Source organism: Centruroides sculpturatus, unplaced genomic scaffold, assembly GCF_000671375.1.
Source record: "Centruroides sculpturatus isolate CEXI.00-Female unplaced genomic scaffold, Cexi_2.0 scaffold710, whole genome shotgun sequence".
Taxonomy (NCBI): Eukaryota; Metazoa; Arthropoda; class Arachnida; order Scorpiones; family Buthidae; genus Centruroides; species Centruroides sculpturatus.
The window spans coordinates 148,352-174,096 of NW_019385086.1; the positions used below are offsets into that span (position 1 = coordinate 148,352).

The following is a 25,745-nucleotide window of genomic DNA, read 5'->3' on the forward strand; positions in this document are numbered from 1 at the left end:
ACATTATGGGTTCGGCCAGGCTCACAATGGGTAATGACCAGGCTTACAAATACGGAAGGACAAAAACGTAAAAATGGAGTTTTACCTATAGAACAAAACTTTATGTACTGTACAGTTAATAATAGAAATTCATTAAATACATTCATAAAGTCTTTTGGGCGTGTGAATAATGACAGCACAAATTAATGTGCAAAATTAGAGACGACATGAAAAATAAAAGTGTTATCTGTTTAATTTTTTAAATAGGCGAGTTTAACCGAAAATACGAAGTATGGAAATTAAATAATTATGAGAAATCGGGGGTTTAAGTCAGCGAAACCTAACCCGTTCTCCGGCGTGACTTGGAGGAATATTTGATCGGTTTTTATCTATCAGAGTATGGCGAGGAAAAGGACATGTGGGTTTTCCACTTCGTCATCTTTTCACCGCTTGACCTTTCTATTGCCCTTTTCTCGGGGAGAATATTAGAATATTTGATTACTTAAATATTTAATTAACGTCGACCAAAACAAAAGTGGAAATGAAAAAGGGATCGAAATCTCACACCATCCTCTACTTTTCCAAAAATTGCAGTGTTTTTCTTAAAACTGAGTGCGATTTTTATAACTTCGAAGAATTGGACACATTTAAACTCATTTTTTGTGTAAACTAGAGCAAAAATGTGGGACCTCTTAAAGTACACCTTTTTGTGAGAGGTAGTTTCTGGGAAGATAATATCGGTCTATATGCGGTATTGTAATTTCCTTTTCAAACTCTCTCTCTAAGTTATGATAATATAAAATAAAAATAACAGATTAAGCAGACAAAGGTAAAGAATTCGTTGAGTAAGTGGTCGCGTAGCCTACTACTACTTTTTCATCACAGAGTGTCGCGTTACCACTTATCCAAGTCACGTTACTCTTTACGGCCTGTTACATAAACCGATAGAGAAAACAAATCGACGTTTGCTGAATCAGATAGTTTACTGTTGAGTAATCGGTGACTCGTGGTCGTCTTTGAAGGTTAAAAATAGTTCAAAGTCCGTCAACTGGATAGTTGGTCGGTTCGTCTCGCATTGTCTTCTCTTGTTGCGAGTAGAATTGTTCCAAGAAATTCTTCGGTTAATCGTGATGTTGTCACTTCGATTGATTCACATAGCGGGTTCCATTCTGAAGTGGGATACGAGCTCGTCCGATTTCAAGTAAGTGGGTGAAAGGTCGCGGAAGAGTGGGTTGTAGTTGACCGTTGACATACATTCGTCGAGTCGAAGATCGACTGCGGATTAAAAGTTATTCTCCTGGTAGAGGATTTGTAGATAGGTTGTAAACGAGAGTTTCCATGAAAGGTTTCGTTGGCACGGCTGATTGCTTTTCGGTCTAAATGTTACTTTAATTTTACAATTCACAATAAACAAAGTTAATAACCCCAACATGTTTCTTAGTGTTTCTCCTCGGTTTTGCCGGGAAACGAGGTATTCAAATTAACATAAAGGTTTTATACACTCTCTCTACTATCCATTCTTAAACTGGATGACCTCAGCATGAGCATAGTTCTCACTTTCTACACTGCAACAGCAGTCTGCTAGGAGAGATGGGCCTCACTCGAAGGTATAGCCCATGAAAAGAAACGGAAATGAGAAGAAAAGTTTGTGAGAAATTAGGGCGAAGGGGAAATTTAGATAGATAGAAAAGGTAAGACAGGAGCAGCTCCCTTGCGGGGACCATAAATATGTATTTCTTTTATTTTCAATACAAATTTCATTTATACAACTATATTCAAAATTACACTGCAACAGCAGAAGGTTGGAACGACGTAGACCTAGTTACTGAAGAACTAGACTACAGAATAGAAGAGAAAGGGGCCTGCAGAGTCGTCTTGCTTCGGCAAGACGACTCTGCAGGCTTTTCTCTTCACCTTCTAATCTTCCATGTAATCTATTACTATTACTTCTTTTCTTTCATTTCTTTCAGGGTTAAGTCAGTCAACAAGACAGTCAGCCCTGTTAATCTTTAATATTCTTAACTAAAAATCTAATATTATCCTATATACTAATACAATGAAGAATATGCTCTTAAAAAAATACATTAATATAGGGAGGAAAATTAGATTGTCGTGGCCGTCCTTCTTTACAGGTTGGGTTCCCTTAAATGCGCCAATTATTTGTCTCTGAGGGGTAGAATCAGGTAGACTTTCCTCTTGAGTAACCTTGAGCTCGGTACTTTCCTTTGGAGTAATTGCTTCTTTACTCTTTTTAAATGTGTTTTCCTCGTTTGTGTTCCTTTGGTATTTCCGACGAATAGATTTAGAACATTTTATTTTCCAAAAGCAATAACGAAATGTGGAAATGATGCATATACTAAGGATTGCCGTATAACACAGCCAAGAATTATCACGGTAAGTGGAGGTGAAACGGTTGAAGTAGGTATTGTAGATCGCATGTGGAAATGGGAGGTAAGGATAATTCCAGGTAAAATATCCTACGCATCCATTTGGTAAAGTTATTATCCTCGTATTATTTAATTTGCTAATCGACGAAGGGGATGAAGGCTATTTTCGCCGTCTAGAGGATCACTTGCTAGCTAAGATGACTGAGGTGAGGTGGGTGTGGAGTATATCCACGTTCCTCGATCGTCTATTCTTTTAAAATCAGCGAATAACTTAAGACAATTAGAACAGAGTTCCTTGACCTTTAGATCATTTCCGATGTATAGCGAATATTCCCAACTTTGTTGTGACGCTCTTCGTATCGGTACGTGTGAACAGATAGAAAAATGTGACGTTTAACAAATCGTCAATTCAATAACATATACGATTGTCTATTTAGGCTATAACTAATGCTATGATAAGATATTCTGTTTGAAAGTAGGCGAATGCTTTTATTGAATGAATATAGGTAGAGTTCTAAAATGTCATAAGTATCGAAGTATCCACTCGCTGTAATTAAATCTATGATTACCTTTGATTACACCAATACTATGATTACGTCACTTCTACAGAAAGTAGAACACCAGACGACCTTCATCCACTTTTCAGCCTCGTGGGTTGGGAGGGGGCAATGTAGCGAGACGTCTTAGTTGTAAACATTATAACTCTTACGTCATTTATCATCAGGAATGACGTCACCAAAAATGTTACTTACGTCAGCCTTACGCAAAATAGTAAGTTTTTTTTAGCTATTATTAGATAACTTCAGTTGTTTTCTCATTTAAATATTCATAGATATCGCTAAAAATCTTTCGTTTTTATTATTTTACTCGAAATTTTCATTTTAGGCGTGATTAAGTTTTAAACAATTTATAGATGATTATTTAATATATTTATCAGTGGAGAATTATCATTAAGGCTACTATATCCAGGCGTAGAAAAGTAAGAGTTTAGGGACACAAAAATTGTAAATAACAATAAAATAATATTATGTAGAAGCACTTCATAAAGGAATTACTAAAAATTGGAATGGAAATAACATAGCACACAGTAAATTAGTATTAAGTTATATAGATATACAGTATTTGGTACGAATTTCTATCATATTTTACTATGATTAGTCTTGAATCTGAGGAAATATTTTGATCAAAACAAAATATTACTATACGGCAAATTTAAAACTAATAATTATTTACTTTCTGTTTAGAAAATACTAAAAATAAAATTTATGAGTGATGAGTGAAGCGAATGGGGTGCAAAATCTCCTTAGTTAGATGTAATTAATTTTAACATTATATAATAAAATTAATATAATAAATAATCTTATATTTATTGAGAAAAGTCTGCTTAAGTATTAAAATAAAGGAAGAAAAAATAACTTTCTTTTCTTGCATATAAACATTTGAAAATATAAGGAAAAGCGGAATTATTATCTTCTTCTTCTTTATCTTCGCCTTTTCCCATGTTTATATGGAGTCGGTGTTTTCTTCTCTAATAAGTTTTTTTCCATTTCTCCCTATCAAGAACTTCTCTCTTAAGTCCCCTTGAAGTCTTCTTCCACCTTATCTTTCCAACGCATCTTTGGTCTTCCTCTTTTCCTAAAGACCTTTTACTAACAGTTTTCCGATCTTCTTTCCAACATAATTGTCACTTCTTCGCTCAACGTGGCCAAACCACCTCAAACTACATTCTTGCATCTTGTTGCTCATGGGGCTCACCTTAAAGACCCTCTAATAAAATCATTCCTTATTCTATCCTTCTTTGACACTCCACACATCCATTTCAACATTATCATCTCCACCGCCTCCATCTTTCTTTCTTGGGCTCTTGTTATTGCCCATGTCTCAGCTGCATATAACATTGCAGGTCTAACAACTGATTTATACAATTTTCCTTGCCTTTCAGATTGCAGCTAACTTTCGTGTCGCATAACACACCGCTCAGATTCTTCCAGTTCATCCATCCACATTAAATTCTATGCTGCAATCCTCCTCCAAACTTGACAAATGTCTCAAGATATTTAAAACTCGGAACAAAAGGAAGCGAAACATTTTTGGATTTTAATATTACACTCATCTCTACCATTCAGAGTCATATAAGCTGTTTTAGTTCTGCTAATCTTCATGTCTCTTTCTTCCAAAACTTTCCTCCAATCTTTCAGTTTCTTCTCAGCCTTGGTTTGGGAAAGTTCACACAGTACAATATCATCCGCAAACATCATACACCACGGAGCCTCACACTTCACATCACACACCAACACGTCCATTATTAGGTCAAACCAGGGGCGGACTAAGGCCTAGGCAACCTAGGCACGTGCCTAGGGCCCGTAATTTTTGGGGCCCGGAAATTAGGTTTTTAATTTTTTAATTTTAAAAATAGGCCCGGAATTACAATGTTGCCTAGGGCCCGCTTTAGCCTTAGTCCGCCTCGGGGTCAAACAAATAAGGGCTAAGGGACGATCCCTGATGCAACACGACATTAACGAAGAACCCTTCCGTAGTGCCCACACTACTCTTAATTTGGGTCTCCGCTCCCTCGTAAATTTTCATCACGAGCCTAACATATTTTTCTGAAACATTCCTTTCCCTCAAACATCTCCATATCTCTTGCCTTGGTACCCTATCATACGCCTTATCTAGATCTATGAAGACCATGTTCAAATCTTCCTCCATTTCCCCGTGCCTTTCCATCAGCTATTTTAGAGCAAAGATAGCATCAGTTGTACTCCTTCCCGGCAAAATGCCAAACTTGTTCCTCTCCAATTTCAGACTCTTGCCTAATCCTTCTTTCTACAATTTTCTCCCAAATCTTCGTAGTATGGAACAATATCTTTATATCTCTGTAATTTCCGCAATTTTGTACATCTCCATTACTTTTAAAGATCGGCACCAGAATGCTCTTCCTTCATTCATCTGGGATCTCCTGCTGCCAGAGTTTCTTCATAAGTCCAAGAGGATATTAATTCTCTCCTTACCCAAACCTCGCCAAGCCTCAATCGGAATCCGATCAGTGCCTAATGCTTTCCCTATCTTCATTTTCCTAAGCACAATTTTCACTTCTCTGCTAATATCTTGCATCACTCCTTCATTTGCCTCTCCGTTCTCGTATAAAGTTCTGGGGTTTTCTTCATTCAATAAATTCCTAAAATATACTTTCCATTTTTTCCTTGACCCTTTCGTAATCTTGTAATACCACTCCTATATCATCTTTAATCAGTTTAATAGAGGTAAAATCTTTTGATGCCTTATCTCTTGCTTTGGCAATTCTCATCAACTGACTTTCACGACTTTTCCTTTCGAAAACTTTATAAGCCTCTTCTAAAAGTCTTTGCTTTCGCAATAGCCACAGCTTTTTTAGTCAATTTATTTGCCAAATGGTAAATTTCTTTATCTTCAGGCCTTCCCATCAAATCCCATCTTTTCTTTGCATCTTTCTTTTGTTTAACTGCGGATTGTACCTCAGCATTCTACCACCAAAGTTCCAATCCACCAGAAGAACTCTGTATTGTGCAGCAACACTTTCTCCATTTAACACCTTACTGTTTCTCATTTCTCTCAGATGTCTCCTGAGACACAAGAAAAAAATCAATCTGGCTAGATCTACCTCCACTCATTTATGTAACCAGTTGATTCGCTTTCTTCTCAAAGTAGGTATTAACTAGCGCAAGGTCAAAAACCACAGCATGATCGACTAGTCTTTCTTTCTCTCCATTCCTTTCTCCCATACTTCACCTCCCAAGAACTCTTCTTTCCGCATTCTTCCTCTTCCCAACATGATCATTTAAATCGCCCCCACAGATTAATTTCTCGTTCATAGGAACACACATTATAACTTGGTCAAGATCTGTCCAAAAGTTTGTCTTTTCTTCTTTTTTACTACCTGGCTGAGGAGCATACACATGCACATAATCCTAATGAAAATTCCACCAACGTCCAACTTAACTCTCATAATTCTATCACACTTTCGTTTAACCTCACAGACTCTGTCTTTTAGAACTTTCTTTCAACTCCATTCTTTCTTCCCTTATTCGCTCCACTCACAAACAGCTTGTACCCTTCACCAAGTTCTTTAGCATTCCATCTTGTCTCTTGCAGGCACAAAATGTTCACTCTCCTTCTTTGCATAAGATCAACCAACTTTCTACTCTTCCCATTCAATGTTTAAAGTACAGTACAGTACCTATTCTTATTCTTATCTTCTTCCTCTTCTCTTTCTGGATTAACTTTTCTCCCGTCCTTGGTTCGATAACCCCAGTTCATTTGACATAGTTTTCGGGCGACATGACTGCACATCGCTTCTTACTTTAGTCTAGTAGACATTTCATATAGTTTTGGCATAAGTTTTAAGGCCTGATACCCTTCCTGACGCCAACCTTATTTGATATAAGGCTAAATATATATAATTTGTTCTAATATTCAAACCACAGCGGTTATATCGAACTCCGTTCTATTCTAAAGCGGGATTATTATAAAATAATGAAATAAAATAAAGGAGGAAAATCTCCTTTCTAATTGGTTGCTACTGAGCATACAAACCATTTTTCTTATAAAAAAAAAACAACTTGTTACTGAGTTGTTTGACAACTTTAGGAATAAGCTATACGCAGTTTTAAATTCTCTTTCTATAAACAGTACAAAGGTACAATGGTAAAGTAATGCGTTAACGTAAACAAGTGAAAGTTTCCAACATAAGATAAAAGCAGGTTAGTAAATAATACCTTTTATTTTTAGTTTACTTTCTCGGTTTTATTGTATATAACAGAGGGAAAGTATAGCGATCGGTCAAAAGAATGACGTACAGTACTTAAGAATTTTACATCTTTGGACTCGTGACCTTGAAACGTAGAGAAATGGAGAAAAATTCGCTGGGTTTTTCTGTATTTGTGTGTGTATAAGCTTAATAACTTCTGTACTTACGAAAATTTCAGCAACTTTACAGGGAGGTTCGTGTATTAGAGGGATTGTTGCCATTAAAAAATTTTGGAGGTTAAAGGTCAGGGAATCATGTGTCATATTTCGAATAGAGTCGGGCTTAATGAAGATTTTACTCATGATTAGCATTTAAAAATTGTTTATAAAACTCATATCTACCATCAAAATTAAGTTTTATCCCATTATATAATAATTAATCGTAGAAAAAAATTTATTTAAATAAATTATTATTATTTTTTTTTAAATTAATAATAAATTTGTAATTTCAATTTAATTATTTACAAAACTAATAATATATTTTTGTATGTGTAGTAAAACGTCGTTCAGTGGTAATGTCGTTTTGAAGTAATTATCCTTATGTGGCTAATTTCCCTGAAATTTCCCTATAAAAGTTTATTAAAAGCAGGCAGTTTCAGTATAGTTTATTGAGATCCTTCCAATAGACTGTGTGTGCACATAAAATATACCTTTATTTACACTCTGCATATTATATTTATCTACACAATTTAGTAAGAAGAAACAGAATTGTATATTTATTCCATACACATAATTAAATATGGAATGTGACAAAGAGAAATTTTACGTGCTACATCGATGTTTATCTACAAGTTTTCGTCACCTTGGACGGCTGATTGGACGTCATCCATTGTATTTTGTTATAATCCCATTTGTGTTTACTGCTCTGTTCGCTTTGGGTTTATTGAGGCTACAAGTTATTAAAGATACGGAATATTTAGTTGTTTCAAAGAAAGGAAGAACTTTCAAAGTCAGAACAGAAATAGAGAAGTTCTTTCCGGAAAATGCTACAGATTTTGATTTTACACGAATGACAAGACTTGAAGGAATTAATATGATTATAGCGACTTGTAAAGATGGAGGAACAATGATGCGTGAAGACGTGTTTGATGAATTACAAATGCTAAACCGAAAGATTCTCGACGTAAAAATAAAATGGAAAGGACAAAACGTAACGTATTTCGATATCTGTATGAAATCGGAAGGGGAATGTTACCAAAATAATTTATTATCTTTAAAAACTAAATTTGAAGATGTCAGAAGAAAAAAGCTGCAAATTAAGTAAGTATTTAATTTTTATATGTTTATATTTTATTGTTCGACTCTTATAAATTGCCATCATTTTCTTATAATTGATAATAGTGTGTAGTGTTCTAAACATATTATATAATTCTAAATAATATCGAATTATATAAATAAGAATAGTGAAGATAAACAAAGTAAATTTATCAGACGTATTTTTTTTATTAAGTTATGAGGATTAAAAACGTTTGTACTGTACCTGTTAATAGTATCGATAGGTGAAGTTTATTGTTTTTAATCGTTTGATTTATTTCTATAAGGAAACGCGACACATAAGAGGAATTTCTAAAGAAAGTTGGTCTCTATTTATGTGTTACAAACGTGAACTGATCCAGAACACTCCACATGATCAACCCCAAGGCGCCAATCTCCGACCTGGGTACAATACGTGTGTACTTTTCCTTTCAGATGATCGATCTGTAAGATCGGATCAGTCTTTGCAACGTGAAACAGATCACTTCTGGAACGATCCTACCCTCCGCTCGGATTAATTTGATCGCGATTCAGTTGATTCTAGATAGGATTTAGTTGATTTCAATGCAAGGATAGAGATTGATCAGATCACTATAGCTCGTTTGTGTACAAGATTTGAACGATCACATTAGTATTGGATCTGTTTGATTACAAATGTATATGCATCCTCTGTGTTACGTGCTTAATACATCAGGCAATTTGCGAATTTTGTTTTATATTGTTTCAATATATGAAAAGTCACAAATGTATGTTACTATTAATTAATAGTTATAATTATTCACAATAATAAACTAAGTACGTGTTTCTAACGTAAGACTTCTTACAATATCTAATATACTGTATTGTAATTATATTTTTCACAGATATCCGATGGAGATAAATTCATCGCATATTAGTGTAGACGCTATCAATTTAGGAGGGGTTTCAACTGACGAAAACAGTTTTATAACAGATTTTCAAGCATTTCGTTTACTCTATTTCGTCGATTATCATAATTCCAGCAAACAGGAAATTGCAAAAAAATGGGAAGAAGAATTTCTTAAAACTGTTTCTCAAAATTCCTTCGTTCACATCCGCTTATCAAAAATGAGTGGAATTAGTGTCGATAATGAAGTTAATACTATATTTGTAAATATTGTATGGCATATTATTATTAGTGGAATATGTATGATGATATTTTCAAGTGTAACCTGTCTGACGAAGGACTGGGTGACAAGTAAACCGCTGATTGGTGCTTCCGGTTGTATTTCATCTTCGTTTGCTGTGGTAACTGCCTACGGGTTCTTATCTCTCTGTGGTATGAAATATAATGACATGTCTGTAATTGTTCTATTTATTGTTGTAGGTTAGTATACAAAATGTATTTATTTTTCGAAACTCGAATGTAATTTTAATTAACGATAGGTTGAATGTATTCTACAGGTATCGGACTGGATGACTCATTTGTTCTGTTAGCTGCTTGGAGAAAAACGAATCCCAAAGATTCTGTTGAAAAGAGAATGAGTGAAACGTACTCCGAGGCTACAATATCCATTACTATAACATCTTTGACTAACGTTGCGTGTTCGTTAATTGCATTAACTACTCCTTTTAGAATTATCCATATTGTTGGAAGTTATATGGCTTTGAGTATTTTCATAGATTACATCTATCAAATTACATTCTTCGGCGGATGTCTTGCACTGGATGGTTATAGAGAAGCAAAGAAATTGCATGCAATACTCTTCGTTCCTGTTAAGCTGGATGAACGACCATCAGGTAACATAACAATTAATCATTAAGTTAACCATTAAGTAATTAATGAACATGTAAATAAAGTATGATGGCATCGTACTTTAACTATATTTTAATAATCGAAGTAAAATTGTTTATAAACACCTTGTCACTAATGTAATGAATTTCGTATATGATAAAATATGATCGTGTCACTCTATTTTATAGAATAGTTTTGTTTTCGAAAACTAGTGCTTTTATTTTGTTTTAATAATTTACACAAAAGTATTTATATTCACTTAACATAATGAATCACGGAATATAGTAAAAATACGCTTCTCGTAAAGTAGAACACAGCATTGATCGTAAACTGTAAGGTAGATCATAAGTATGGGAATTCCCCGAATTACGAACACCCGATTTCCGGACTATTACTGTATCGGCTGTTACATGTAATAGGGGAAAAGTATGGAAATCGGTCAAAAAATGACCCGAAAAATTATTAGAGTTGATAACTATTTGCTTTCATTAGTAATTAACAGATATGTCTAACATTTCCAGGCCAAAGAGTAAGAAGGATAAACGATGTAATGAAAACTATATGTCAAGTCTGTTTATTTTAGCTTTCCCATTGTTATGTTTATCACGAAAAGTCGAGATCAAATTGGAAAAGAATGAGGTGTCCAGATATCATAAAAGTCTATACTTTCCTCGAGTCATAAAAAATAAATATGAAAAATTTGGTGCAGATCGGATAGGTTTAAGAGTTACTAACTTAATCTACACTAAACTAAAAATACAACATTTAATAATCATATTTTTAAAATAAAATAATAAAAAATGGCTAATAAATACTTTATATTTATTTTTTTTTATTTTTCTTTTAGGTTTTCTGGGATTTATAAAGTATGGCTGTTATTCAAGTGAAGATATTGAAGGCAAAACAACAATGACATGTTACAGAAATCATTTAGGAAAGATTCTGGCGATCCCAATAGTAAAAGCAACTATTATTATTCTTTCTTTGTTGTATCTCGCTGGAGGAATCTATTTTACGAAATATCTACGGCCAACGACAGGTATCGATAAGGCATTTAACGACAATTCCTACATGATAAACTTCCTTCGTGATGAAAATATATTCTATTCGCAATATCGAGATAGAATACAGATAATTGTTACCTCGTCACTGGATTATTCCGATCCAAACATCCAGAATAATATAGAGAAATTAACGACAGAACTGGAGAATTCTCCTCATATGGCCGGAAGTAATTTCACGGAATCGTGGCTGAGACAATATCTGAAATTCACTAAAAATCCACAGTTTTGGTTGTCTCTCAGAGGATACAATTTGAGTCGACCCGAAGACTTCATCGATGCTTTACGCAAAGTATTTCTTAAATTCAAATGGGCCAAACGCTTCAACAAGGACATTGTATTCAATGACAATGGCACTAAAATATTAGCTTCTAGATTTTTTATGCAAACAAAACTGGTTGATGATTCGCTGAAAGCAAATGAAGTTTTTATTAATGTGTGGAATGTAATAGATAAATATAATCTTCCGGTACAATGTTACGATTTTCGATTTATTTTCTTTGATTATACTCTTGAGGCTGTTCCTACAACAATTCAATCAATAGTCGTTAGTTCTTGCGTAGTTATTTTGATATTTATCATTTTCATTCCAAATTTGTTTTGTGCATTTTGTATTGCATTCACAATAGCTTGTATTGAGGTAATAAGTATAGGCTATATGTCTGTATGGGGTGTTACTATGATGCCTATAATAACGATTTTATTGATAGCGATTACCGGATTTTGTACGGACTATGCAGCTCATATATCGTATGCGTATGCAAAAAGTAAAAGAAAGAATCCGAATGAAAAACTGCGCGATTGTTTGGATGCTGCTGGTCACGCGATAGTGCAAGGTTGCCTTTCATCACTATTAGGCATTTTTGTTTTAATAGGAGCTCCGTACGATTGCATGAAAGATATGTTTAAATTATGTTTCATATTTTTTATTTCTTCCATAATTCAAGGGTTATTTATTCTTCCAGTTATGTTGTCATTATGGGATAATTTTCTGTTATTATGTCAAAGTAGCAAGAGACAGCGTTCGGATGAGGAATCTTCAGATGCTCCGAATACGAAAGAAGGGTTGTTAAATTAAAAAGAATAATTAATCCAAAAATTCCATAATCTAAAAAATATAAAATATTTATGGCACTGGAAACTGTTAAAGATCGATGTAACGTAACATCGATTACGACGTTGAAAAATGAATATACTATATATATATTGTTTATATTGTTTCCAGAAATAAAATGTGACTAGCAATGAGTTAATTTGAATTTTGATACTTTAATTAGTAAGTAAATTCTTATTTTATTTATTGTTTTATTATAAATATATAGTTAAAACATGTACGATCTTTATAATGCCTGATATACAGTATTTCAATTTTAAAAAAATTATTATTCTAGATAATTTACTGTCTTCACTGCATTTTTATTATAAAATTTAACATATACAGTTTTTATTATTTGTTATTTTTTGGTTTTAATTATAGTTGATGGTCTGGTAGTTGCTAATTTGTATAAGATAAATAAAAATTAGTAGATTAGATAATAAACAGATCTAAGTGGCATGCTGATTTTCGAGTGAATCCTGTCGTCAATGTTAATTTCATATTGGTATTGTCAAAGAATGTCGTATAATAAAAATTAAAAGACAAAGTCGTTCTAAAAATATATATTTCAGACGATTACCATTTTTACAAAGTGTTCTAGAACAAAGTACAGACAGCTGGACCTTCCTTTTTAGGCTACACAACTGCCTATATTTAAAAAGTTCCTTAAAAACACAAAAAAACCAATAAATATTAAGAAAAAATCTTCTTTAAAATTGGAATGGTAAATCTTACGACGTCTTGTTACTTCATCTTTGTCCATTGGGTTTCTGGCTCTTTGGCTCTTTATCTACTGAGGATTAGCGCTGACAAATGTAGATTAGGCCGATATCCCTCTGGTGACGAATTATAGCGATATATTTGGATTTCCGTNAAAGAGCCAGAAACCCAATGGACAAAGATGAAGTAACAAGACGTCGTAAGATTTACCATTCCAATTTTAAAGAAGATTTTTTCTTAATATTTATTGGTTTTTTTGTGTTTTTAAGGAACTTTTTAAAATATAGGCAGTTGTGTAGCCTAAAAAGGAAGGTCCAGCTGTCTGTACTTTGTTCTAGAACACTTTGTAAAAATGGTAATCGTCTGAAATATATATTTTTAGAACGACTTTGTCTTTTAATTTTGTAAAAAGTAATTTATTCATCTGACGGAAATCCAATGTCGTATAAATTAGAAAATATAGATTACTGTATTAATTATGTTATATTTTAGCGTGTTTCCAACCTGGTTAATAATGATTCCCCGCGTTAGTCGACTTATCTAGAGCAGTCGAGAGCAGCCCGAGAAATTCTAATAAGCATCCGTAGAGACATTGTCAATGTTATTTTATTTTCCAGTTTACTGCATGGGGTCATTTTACAACCGTAATTAACCTTATATTCGTGACAAAATACATTAACAGTAAACTTGACCCAGTAAAAGAATAAAAATAAATTATATAATTTATTAATTACTAGTTTGCACATCATTGTAATGTAGTAGACTATATTATTTTAGAATCTACTGTACTGAAGGAATGTTAATATTCTGCATGCTTAAAGCTTGCAATTTCGCAAGAAAAAAAATTACATGTGAGCCTCTGGAAGCCTATGAAGTTTACTTGTGGCCCTCTGGAAGTCTATAAAGTTTACTTGTGTCTCTTTGGAAGCCTATGAAGTTTACTTGTGGCCCTCTGGAAGCCTATGAAGTTTACTTGTGGCCCTCTAGAAACATATGAAGTTTACTTGTGGCTCTCTGGAAGCCTATGAAGTTTACTTGTAATTGCATCCACACGAGGTTGTTCATTACTGTTCTAGAGGGTTAATAAGCGAATAAAATGCAATATATATTTCATATATCAAGCAAGACTTTTAAGAAAAAATTTAATCTAAGTATCTTACATTGTATTAAAATTACGTAAAAATTAAAAATTTCCTTTGTGAAGGGAGGATTAATTATTAATATCTTCTGATGTATTATTTTCTGTATCCATAATGTCAATAGCTTAAAAAATATTCTTTTATAATACACGAGCTTAGCACTTATTAAATTTGAATTTTTAAACATAAAAAAGGAAGCATCTTCACAACGGAGGCTCAAGCTTCCTTTACGATTCCTGTTATTAAACATATTATACTATTTGTCACCTTTGCAGGATTACAGTATACTGAGCGTAATGAAAAACTTGCGATATCACAGCCTGCATTCAAATACAAGCACCAGTGTTTATATACTCTCCTCCTAGAAACAGGAAGACTGCTGAATGAACCATTCAGTTTTCGCTGTCAGCCTGCATCTTTCCGAAGAAATTATATATATCTATATATATACTAGCTGCAAGGACCCGCTTCGCTGGGTTTTTAAAAAGTAACAATAGTGAAGATTAAGATACATTATAGCCAATCTTACCCGTTTTCACAGAATGCAAGAATTAGGTCCCCCGTTTCCAGACTAATTAGAAACCTGGTCCGATTCTATTTCTGAACGTCTCCTGTTCACGTCCAGTCAAACGAACTATTTTCAACGTTTCTGGAGCGTTTACAATCGTTCTATAATCGAACTAATATTCGAATGTTTTGTTCGAATTTGTTCGAATTAAATTCGAATATAAAATTCGAATATTGATTCGATTATAGAACGATTGTAAACGTTCCAGAAACGTTGAAAATAGTTCGTTTGACTAAACGTAAAAATTCTCTAATTAGTCTGGAAACGGGGGACCTAATTCTTGCATTCTGTGAAAACGGGTAAGATCAGCTATAATGTAATTATCTTAATCTTCACTATCGTTACCTTTTGTCCAGCGAAGCGGGTTCTTTCAGCTAGATTCTAGATTACTTAAAAAAACAGTCTTTTATATATATTAAAAAAGCTGTATTACATACAAATAAAAACCCAGCGAAGCGGGTCCTTGCAGCTAGTTAGTTATAAAGTTTATTTAAAATTTTTAAAAATAAGTTTACGTTTTATTTCCCAGTGTGTTATGTATCTGTAACAAGGGAAAGTATTGGTATGGTATGTATAATGGGCCTTGATTCTAGTAAATTTTGGATGTGGAAGGTCGAGAGGATGGAGAGATTTCACTCGTTTTTAGCATATAATTTTTGTTTATATATATAATAAAACTCATCACTGCACTCAAAAATCCCACCAGAAAATATCTATTGGATTTCTGTAAATCAATTAATTTCTATCTATTAATACAATACATTTGCTGATTTACACGTAGCGCCGTCTATTGGCAAAATAATTAACTAAATAATAAACTAAATATAATTCTTATAAAAAAAATATAACTTTGAAAAATATATATATTATATTTACTTAATTACTGCGACAATAATATAGCGCTAAATAGACACGCTATATAATTACAACGACAGGTAGCATATAGATAGCACTTGCTTGCGTGCAATCGGAAGTGTTACCCTGTGAAAAATATATACGCATTCAATTTTTTTTCACTTCTGAAGGGCACCCTCTTAATCTTAATAACAGCCTTTCAGTAGCCGGGTGCGTAAAACCACTGAACTCTGGTAGTTAGTCGTGGATTCGGGGGGCTGGCCACGTGTCGTTTTCCATGGTTTCTTCACCTAAATAGGCTCCAGCTTCCCATAAAAGATTTCTTGGGATGCAGATCACTCAGTAACCAAACTAATTCTAACAAGCGATTATTTATCGTAACGTCGTCACAATGCCGAGCTGCGATTTTTCGCTACAATATTTTAGTAGTAATCTTGCCCCTGTACATCATACTTTTCCTTTAACAAAAGAGTCGTGCCGATCACCTAACACCTTTCGGGAAGAAAACTTTTGAATTGAAACAACGTGACTTCCGATACGAACCGGAAATTTGTGTATAGTTAATCGGGACCTCCTACCCCTAAACTTTTAAAATCTGCTCTCGACTGCCTTACATTTATCTAACATCATTCTCGGGATTAAGAAAAGACAGACAGACAGCCGGATGACAGTTGTAACTTATAGATCTATCAATATAATTTTTTCAAATTGCATTCCAATAAATTTACTAGGGCCTACGATTTAATATTTACTTTTGACATGTAAATTAGATTACCGATATATCTAAAGAAAATTTACTAATAATATTAGATCGTTTAGTGTAATATTAGTGGGGTAATTCCTTTTCATTGTACTCTTCTAAAACCCTTTTTCGTTGGCTTTCCTCATTGATTAGGTCTATATTTCTGAGAGTTAAGCCATATTTAACAACACGATACGAATAAATTTAAAATAGACAAATAAAATAATAAATACACCTGAAAATTTGAAAAAATAAATTGAATGAAAATTAAAATAAGTAGCACCGAAATTTGTAAAAAAGTAAAAAATACAATAAAAACAAAGAAGGATTAATTTAAAAGGGGGAATTACTACTTGTTGTTAACAATTGCGTGTGTAATTAAAACAATACCCAGTATTGGAAAAAAATACCACGTTTCTATAAATATGACATTATAACCGCAGATCCTGTTGGCCATTATCTGACTGTTTTACTTCTTAAATAACTTCCATTACACTTTCAACTTAAAATAAAATTTAATTTTTTAAACATTTAATACTAATGTCTTAACTCTTCTGTCTTTATTTATTTGTCTCCACCCTTCTGATTTTATCTTATGAGGTTTTATAATTTGAGTCTGTTTTGTCATAAACAATATGAGGGAATTTAATATCCTCCAATATTTATGTACAGTAACAGTTTGCACCTTTTGGGAATTTTCACGCTATATATATATATTACTAAAGATAATGAATAAAAATAGGAAGTCATGTACACTTAGAATTATAAAATTTGTGTGGCTCCATCTCTTATAATATTTTATTATAACAGCTTACAATACTTTCTGTTTTTAGGCAACAACCGGAAAATTAATGGAGGAAAAAAGCACTTTCTGGCAGTTTGACAAACATTTTTTTAAAAATATCTAATATTATTACTGTTGTTTGACTACTTTCATAAGCCGTAAGCAACTCGATATGCAGTTTATATGTACTGTACAAAGGTATTACGTTCAAGTAACTCTAGATTTATTTATCGTCCCATTATATGATAATAAATGATATTTCAAATGATTACAGTTACTATTTTATTGATAGGTTCTATCCTGTAAAATAATGTTGTGTTTCTATAGTGGCTACTACTAAGAAAATTTGCTGCTTAACGAAGAGAAATGAGAATTATCGTTATAAGTTAATACAAGGTAAGTATTTAATAATTTTTTTTTGTATTTTTATTCTTTCCATTTTGAGGGTGCTCACCAGTATCAAAATCTACTTTATCACGTGGAACTTTTCGGTTGTTTAAGTGTGTAACACCTTAAACAGGGACCAGTTTTTTTTACATAAGTTCTCTCTGAAAGGTATCGTCTTGGAAGATCGTTCATGTTTTGCGTTGTTTATAACATGATAAAGTTTAAAACTATATTTTACAAGTAAGAATTCTATAGAATGGCACCTTTAAAAGTTAATTTAACGCATTGATAAAGCTATTGTGTACAGAAAAAAATTCCACATTTCAAGGTGAACTCTCACGTCTACAACTTGACTAATTTTTCCTCTTTTATTAGGTAATTAAATATACATTAGTACTTCAGGAAGTGACTTAAAAAGCCATATTTCTTTCCATAGATATAAAGTCTATTTAACATAGGCACGAAATACTAATTAATTAATTATAATGAAGACCGATAAATATTGGCAATAATATAATATAGCGTACAGTAAATCAGCTTTATCTTTATTATATTGAAGTATCAATCTCTTTCATTGAGAGGATCATTTGTATAAATTGTGTTGAGATAAAGTAATACTTCTTTCACAAATTAGTAAAGTACTATAAAGTGGTTCCAGTTAAAGTTAATTCAATTTCGTTATTGAATAAACTTTAACTAAATACCGTAACCAACACCTTATTTTTTGCTGAGGGAGTTTTATTAAAAACGAACGTTTTCGATCCATTAAGTGGATCGAAAACGATCCTTTAACTAAACAGAAATAAAACGTTTTTCAAAGCATTATTTGGAAATATAATGTATTATTCATGTAAAATGTACAGGTTCATATCATTAACTATTAGTATGTGTAGTATAACTTCTTATGGTGATATTATGATGTAAAAGTAAATATAAGTGTCACGTAATTTTTTAATGTTCTTGCCTGCGGACAAAGAATAAATTTACCTTGTATATATTCAATTTTTTAAACATTTATAAAAAATTAATTTTTGTATATATTTAGTTAATAACAATCAATTTGATTTTTCTAATTGTTTTTCGTGTTTTCAGGATCCTCGTCGAATGCGAAGTCTTGAAATAAACAATCTGTCAAATTTAACCTTGAACATATTTCGAGTGAAATATATCTAATTACAGATAAGCAGTAAAAACTGATAGTGTTTTTTTTTTAACTAACACCATTAAATATGCAGTGCGAAAAAGATAAATTTTATGCAGTTAATCGATATTTATCTTCAAGTTTTCGTCACCTTGGACGGCTGATTGGACGTCATCCATTGTATTTTGTAATAATACCATTTGTGTTCACTACTCTGTCCGCTTTGGGTTTATTTAGGCTGAAAGTTGTTAAAGATACGGAATTTTTATATGTTCCATCAAACGGAAGAACTTTGAAAGTCAGATCAGAAATAGAGAAGTTCTTTCCGGAAAATGCTACTGACTTTGATTTTACACGAATGATAAGATATTACGGAGCGAATATGATTATAGCTACGTGTAAAGATGGAGGAACAATGATGCGTGAAGACGTATTTGATGAATTACAAATGCTAAACGAAAAGATTCTCGACATAAAAATAACATGGAAAGGACAAAACGTAACGTATTCCGATATCTGTATGAGATCGGAAGGAGAGTGTTATCGAAACAATATATTGTCTTTAAAAACGAAATTTGAAGATGTTAGAAGAAAAAAGGTGAAAATTAAGTAAGTATTATTCTTTCATATTTGTTATTGTATTAATTTTTTGTTTTATTATGTACAGTACGTAACCAATTCGTTACATGAATAATTTTATAAGTGAGAAGTTTCCTCCTCACTTGCGCTTGTGGTGGCTGTTAAGTTATGGCAACGCAACACTTGGACGATCTGCCTAGAAGGGATGCCTTCCGGTAGGTCTTTTTAAGGAAAACTGGCCCCTGTTTAGGCGTTACAGACGTGGAGAAGACTCCACGTGGCCAGCTCGTCCGAGCGAGGCGTGAACCCACGACCGAACTCACAGTGTTTACCTGCAAATGCATATTTTAGTATGAAAATAAATATAAGTTGAAAGACATTCGATTGTTTTCTATCTATTGAAACTTAATTTCTGAACCTGTCGCATAAAATATTTAAATACGGTAGAGCGTCGAATATCCGAATTCAATTGGGGACTGGGGTTGTTCGGATAACTGGTATTTCGGATAACCGATTATGTACGAAAAAAATAGTTTAACGTATCCGATGTTGAAATTTTTCTCCGTTGCGTGTTGCTTCGCGTTGAATTTTCGTCGATGTTAAGCCTAACAAAGACTATTGTATCGTTAAAAATTATTTTTTTATTTTGTACAAACAAAATAACTATATTGAAAAGTATAAAAACAATAAAAAGTATACTTCAGAAGTTAATTTAGTATCAAAAACGTAAAATATTTGAGTAGCCCAAGATATAACCAAAGATTGCAGCGCCACAGCACTAGCGAAAATTTAAATTTGCCGACTGGAATTCTTTCGGATAATTGACGTTTTGGATGATTGATTTTCGGATGATCGACGCTTTACTGTAATAATATCTTTTGTTATAATTTACAATATTTTCCTAACAGTATTGTGGTTTTATTTATATCAATGGCAGAAGTGCATTTATTGAGAAATAGTTATAATTACTCAAGCAAAAGAGTGTGAAACTTTTCCTATAAAAAATAATAATACAAAAATATATTGGCACAGAATAAAAAATTTTTGGCGCTATCAGTTACGAGATTTTGTTTAAAAATAACTTTTATATAATTAATTATTATAAAATGGCAAAAAGCTTAATATTAAGAGTAGAAATGAATCGTATAAAATAAATTTTAAATACTAATAACGAGTAAAATTTTCATTTATTCCAACTCCATATTTAAATTTTCATGTGCCATATGGTCCATTTCTATCCGTGACACCAGTAAATGCAATTTTTATTTTATTATACAATATTTATATATATTATTTATGTTTTTCGTGTTTTAATTCACTATTCGGGCATTTAACTGTGTTGTTTTTACCTTATATTATGTTTATTTCATGTTTTAAGTTTATTGAAATGGGTAGTGTTCAGGGTCTGGTTATGGATTAATTCACTTACTTCTTTTTAATTAACAGGTATCCGATGGAGATAAATTCATCGCACATTAATGTAGATGCTATCAATTTAGGAGGGGTTTCAACTGACGAAAACAGTTTTGTATTAGATTTTCAAGCAGTTCGTTTACTCTATTTCGTCGATTATCATAATTCCAGCAAACGGGAAATGGCGGATAAATGGGATAAAGAATTTCTGAAAATAGTCTCACAAAGTTCCTTCGTTTACATCCGCGTATCAGTAATGAGTGGTATTAATATTGACAATGAACTTACTAATGTATTTGTAAACATTGTATGGTATATGATTATTAGTGGAGCATGTATGATAACATTTGCAAGTGTGACTTGTCTGGCGATGGATTGGGTGAGAAGTAAACCGCTAATTGGTGTTTCCGGATGTATGTCATCTTTCTTTGCTGTGGTAACTGCCTTTGGTATTTTACTACTCTTCGGCATGAAGTATACAGAAACAAATTTGGTTATTCCTTTTATAGTTGTAGGTTGGTATATGAAATATATTTTAAAATAGATACGTTATTCAATTTAAATTAAAACTCCCAATTGGTTGAATGTATTTATCCTTCAGGTATCGGACTGGATGACTCGTTTGTTCTGTTAGCTGCTTGGAGAAAAACCAACCCCAAAGATTCTGTTGAAAAGAGAATGAGTGAAACGTTCTCCGAGGCTACCATATCGATTACCATAACGTCTTTGACTAACGTTGCGTGTTCGTTAATTGCGATAACTACTCCTTTCGGAATTCTCCAAATTGCCGGAAGTTACATGGCTGTAAGTATTTTCATAGATTACATCTATCAAGTTACGTTCTTCGGCGGATTTCTTGCACTGGATGGTTATAGAGAAGCCAAGAGCTTGCATGCTATACTCTTTGTTCCTGTTAAGTTGGATGAAAGACCATCAGGTAAGATAGTAAATAAGCATTACGTAAATCATTAAATACTTAGTTAAATTTCATTTAAAAGATATACAGGTTACTTACATTTAGATTTTATTAATTATTATTTTTTACAATTTTTCTTTTTATAAAATTCATTTCCATCGTCAAAATTAAGGTTTCTGCTATTTTATANTTTTAACGTGTCTTTTTAATGTCAATAAAATCATGCAAGTCCCAAAGTGATTACAATAAACAGTCTGCTGTATTTAAAATATTTTTGAACAAAATTTTCTATTGATTTAGGAATTGTTGAATGTTAAACTTTAATTATTTATTTTCAATAATAATAATATTTGTAATTAAAATAAAATTATTTCAACACAGATTCACATGGTAATGTAGAGTGTAATTGTCTTCCTGGACATCGTGGTTCAGATTGCCAGCTATGCACTGCTGGATATGAATGGAAAGAAAATCATTGCATTCCGTTTAATTGTTACAGCAATACAATTTGTAAGAAAGATAAAAGTGCTCCAGGATGTGAGGAATGCACATTATTTGAAGAATCTTCTAATCATCTTCCTCCAATACCTCATAAATCTGGTAAAAAGATTTTTATATATTAATAAATAAGTAATTAGTTCAAATAATATAGGATATCTACAATTTATTGACTGACTGAATTAAGATATTTGATAAAACATAACCATAACAAGTATAGGAAAATATTTTTTTCAGCAAATACAGCAACCCAAAAAGTTGTTTTATCACAAAGCTAAAAGGATTTAAGAAATATAATAAATTTCAACAAGGAGTACTTTCAGTAGTACATACAATATTCAATCTGTAATTAATTTCAATCATAATGTATCTTGTTATTTATGAGTCTTTCTTGTTTCTCAACATATCTTGGAAGACTGAGCAGTGGGCTTCCACTGACCAATGTTTCAATTCTGCATTGTTGATAATCTTTTCACATATTCTGTCCTATATGTAACCCTATGAAATACTCTGTCATGAAATCTGTTGGAGATTGGAATAGGGACATGGCAGCCAATTCATTTACCAGGACATTCTTAGAAACAAATTTCTGGGCATTCCTAAAAATTTTTTGTTGCTGTATTCAATGAAAAGAATCTCATGTTACGTGTTCTGATTAATTTTTTACTTTTCCAGCTGTTATATATAACAGAGAGAAAATATGGTAATTGGTCAAAAAATGACCCTCCCCAAGATTTTTACATTTCTAGACTTAGAACACCTTAAAATGTCAAGATGTTTAAAGTGTGTGGGAAGGGTACAATTTTGTTCATCCTCTTTGAGGCTTAATAACTCCTGTGCTTTCTGTCAAAAATTTATGAAATTTTGCAGGGAGGTTTGTTTATTAGGAGGATTGATGCTATTAAATTTTGGTAGTTAAAGTTTGAGGAGGAGATAAAGGGAGATCATGTGTTATATCTCAAGTAGGATTGGACTTAATGATGATTTTACTTGCTAACATTTACAATTTTTTATAAAACCCATCTGTACACTCAAAATTAAGGTTTCTGCTATTTTATAATAATTAATAATACAAACGTTATTTTTTTAAAAGAAAATTTAGTAACTGAGTCACAGACAATTTGAATTTTCTGTTAGTATGCGTTACTTGTTAGTGTTTTTCGCCGATAAGTGTACGCAATTCATTGCTTGAATTTTTCTGATAAAATTATGAAATCTTTCTTACTCTATACTTCTTCAAATGTTGTTTTCTTATCTCTGACATTTTCTATGCGTAATGTTTCTTATTTCTTATGTTTCTTATCAAAACAGCGGTGATTAGTTCTATTCAACTTTTGTTATTATCTTCCTTATTGTAAGCGTAACGAGCTTAGTAAGACCCACTTAGCTCCCACAGGGCAAAAAGACTAAATAAAAATTATGAAAATTGTCTTTTCCATATCGTCATTTTCAATTCATTTTTCTTGTAAAATTAATTGAAGAAGGAAATATATTTGTAATATGCCTTATGATTAAAAAGATTAATATTGTACACGAAAGAATTTGTTCGAATTTTAGTAAATATTATTTTCATTCTTACTCTTCTTTCTTCTAAATATCATTGTGTAATGTTAATTAACGTAATTATTTATGAGTAATACAAAAATATAACAACAAACATAATTTTAAACTAATTGAAAATATATTAAAATTATTTTTTTTATTTTTTTAGGTTTACTGAGATTTATAAAATATGGCTGTTATTCAAGTGACGGTAATGAAGACAAAACAACAATGAAATGTTACAAAAACCATTTAGGAAAGCTTCTGACGTTTTCAATTGTAAAAGCAGCTATTATTATTTTTTTTCTTCTGTATCTCGCTGGAGGAATCTATTTTACGAAATATGTACAGCCAATGACAGGAATTAATAGAGTATTTAACGACAATTCTTACATGCTGAACTTCTTTCGCGATGAGAATACATTTTTTTCGCATTATCCGGATAGAATCCAGATAATTGTTACCTCGTCATTGGATTACTCCGATTCAAACATCCAGAATAATATAGAGAAATTAACGACAGAACTGGAGAATTCTCCTCATGTGGCCGGAAGTAATTTAACGGAATCGTGGCTGAGACTGTATCTAAAATTCATTAAAAATCCACAGTTTTGGTTGTCTCTCAGAGGATACAATTTGAGTCGACCCGAAGACTTCACCGATGCTTTACGCAGAGTATTTCTTAAATTCAAGTGGGCCAAACACTTTAACAAGGACATTGTCTTCAGTGACGATGGCGATAAAATATTAGCTTCCAGATTTTTTATTCAGACGAAACTGGTTGATGATTCGCTGAAAGAAAACGAAGTATTCATTAATCTCTGGAATATAATAGATAAATATAATCTTCCGGTACAGTGTTACAATTATCGGTATATTTTCTTCGATGTTATCTTTGAGGCAATTCCCACGGCAACTCAATCAATAGTCGTTAGTTCTTGCGTAGTGATTTTAATATTTATAATTTTGATACCGAATTTGTTTTGTGCATTTTGTATTGCGCTCACAATAGCTTGTATTGAAGTAATAACTATAGGATATATGTCTGTATGGGATGTTACATTCTATCCAATAGTGACAGTATTTTTAATAGTGATCACAGGATTTTGCACGGATTATGCAGCTCATATATCGTATGCGTACGCGAAGAGTAAAGGAAAGAATCCTAATGAAAAACTGAGAGATTGTTTGGACGTTGCTGGTCACGCGATTGTGCAAGGTTGTCTTTCTTCTCTTTTCGGCGTCGTTGTTTTAATAGCTGCTCCGTACACATTTTTTAAAGATATGTTTAAAGTATTTATCATATTCATTATTTCTTCTATAATTCAAGGGTTATTTATTCTACCAGTTATGCTGTCATTGTGGGACAGTTTCCTGTTATTATTATGTAAAAGTGACGACAGGAAGCGTTTAGATGCAGAGTTTGCAGATCTTCCAAATACGAATGAAGTATTGTTAAAATAAAAAAATTTTTTATTTAGTTATACAAAATTGCGGTAGAATTGAAGTAATATATATTAAATTTCTTTTAATTAACAATTTAATATATATAGTATAATGTTATATTGGCTACATTATAGGGAATTGTTTGAATAGAAGCAAACTTCTTACATAATAATGAAGTGGTATACTCACTGCAATATTGTTTGAAAAATCTATACTCTGAGAAACGTCGAATATTCTAAGCAATGCGAAGCGTCAAAACCACATTCACCGCGCGTGTGATTTGAATTACGTATTTTTAAAAATGTTTATTAGTTTGTTGTTTATTTTTATACCATTATTTGTGTTTTAATACATATTATTGTTTAGTAAAATTTTAAATATTATACTCACTTCTTCCAATAATATTTAATAACTATTCTGATAGCTTCGGTATTTATAGATTTAACAAAGGATTTATATACCTCTCAATTCTGAATGGTGAAAGTGTGCAGATTTTATCTGCGAATAAATAACCTAAGTTGTTTAATAAGTGTCTTATGTAATAGAAAATACGTAGTCAAGAATAAAATTTGAAGTGACAACCGTTTACGATCTGCTCAATGATCTATTTTTCTTTTTGTTTGTTGTTATTAATCATTGTTCGTTCTTAATATTATTGATATGTAATACGAGTATAAATTGACGTATTATTGGTATTTTT

The 25,745-nt window shown here is 32.2% G+C and overlaps 2 protein-coding genes across 3 annotated transcripts; both read left to right on the top strand.

Moving 5' to 3' along the window:
- Nucleotides 1–1,039: 1,039 nt before the first annotated feature.
- On the top strand, nucleotides 1,040–25,253 carry LOC111634460 (patched domain-containing protein 3-like). 2 transcript variants are annotated; one of them, XM_023379230.1, is made up of 6 exons: nucleotides 1,040–1,180; nucleotides 17,416–17,519; nucleotides 18,603–19,260; nucleotides 20,677–21,158; nucleotides 21,245–21,580; nucleotides 23,769–25,253. In XM_023379230.1, exons 3-6 carry the CDS (start codon nucleotides 18,740–18,742, stop codon nucleotides 25,061–25,063), a joined length of 2,634 nt encoding a protein of 877 aa, XP_023234998.1. In that variant the 5' UTR covers nucleotides 1,040–1,180; nucleotides 17,416–17,519; nucleotides 18,603–18,739; the 3' UTR covers nucleotides 25,064–25,253. The 2 variants fall into 2 exon arrangements, with proteins under 2 accessions (XP_023234998.1, XP_023234997.1); XM_023379229.1 differs by lacking the exon at nucleotides 1,040–1,180 and adding an exon at nucleotides 15,228–17,321.
- On the top strand, nucleotides 6,371–12,908 carry LOC111634461 (patched domain-containing protein 3-like). The gene is made up of 5 exons (XM_023379231.1): nucleotides 6,371–7,105; nucleotides 7,647–8,411; nucleotides 9,269–9,750; nucleotides 9,828–10,163; nucleotides 11,006–12,908. Exons 2-5 carry the CDS (start codon nucleotides 7,891–7,893, stop codon nucleotides 12,295–12,297), a joined length of 2,631 nt encoding a protein of 876 aa, XP_023234999.1. The 5' UTR covers nucleotides 6,371–7,105; nucleotides 7,647–7,890; the 3' UTR covers nucleotides 12,298–12,908.
- Nucleotides 25,254–25,745: the final 492 nt, after the last annotated feature.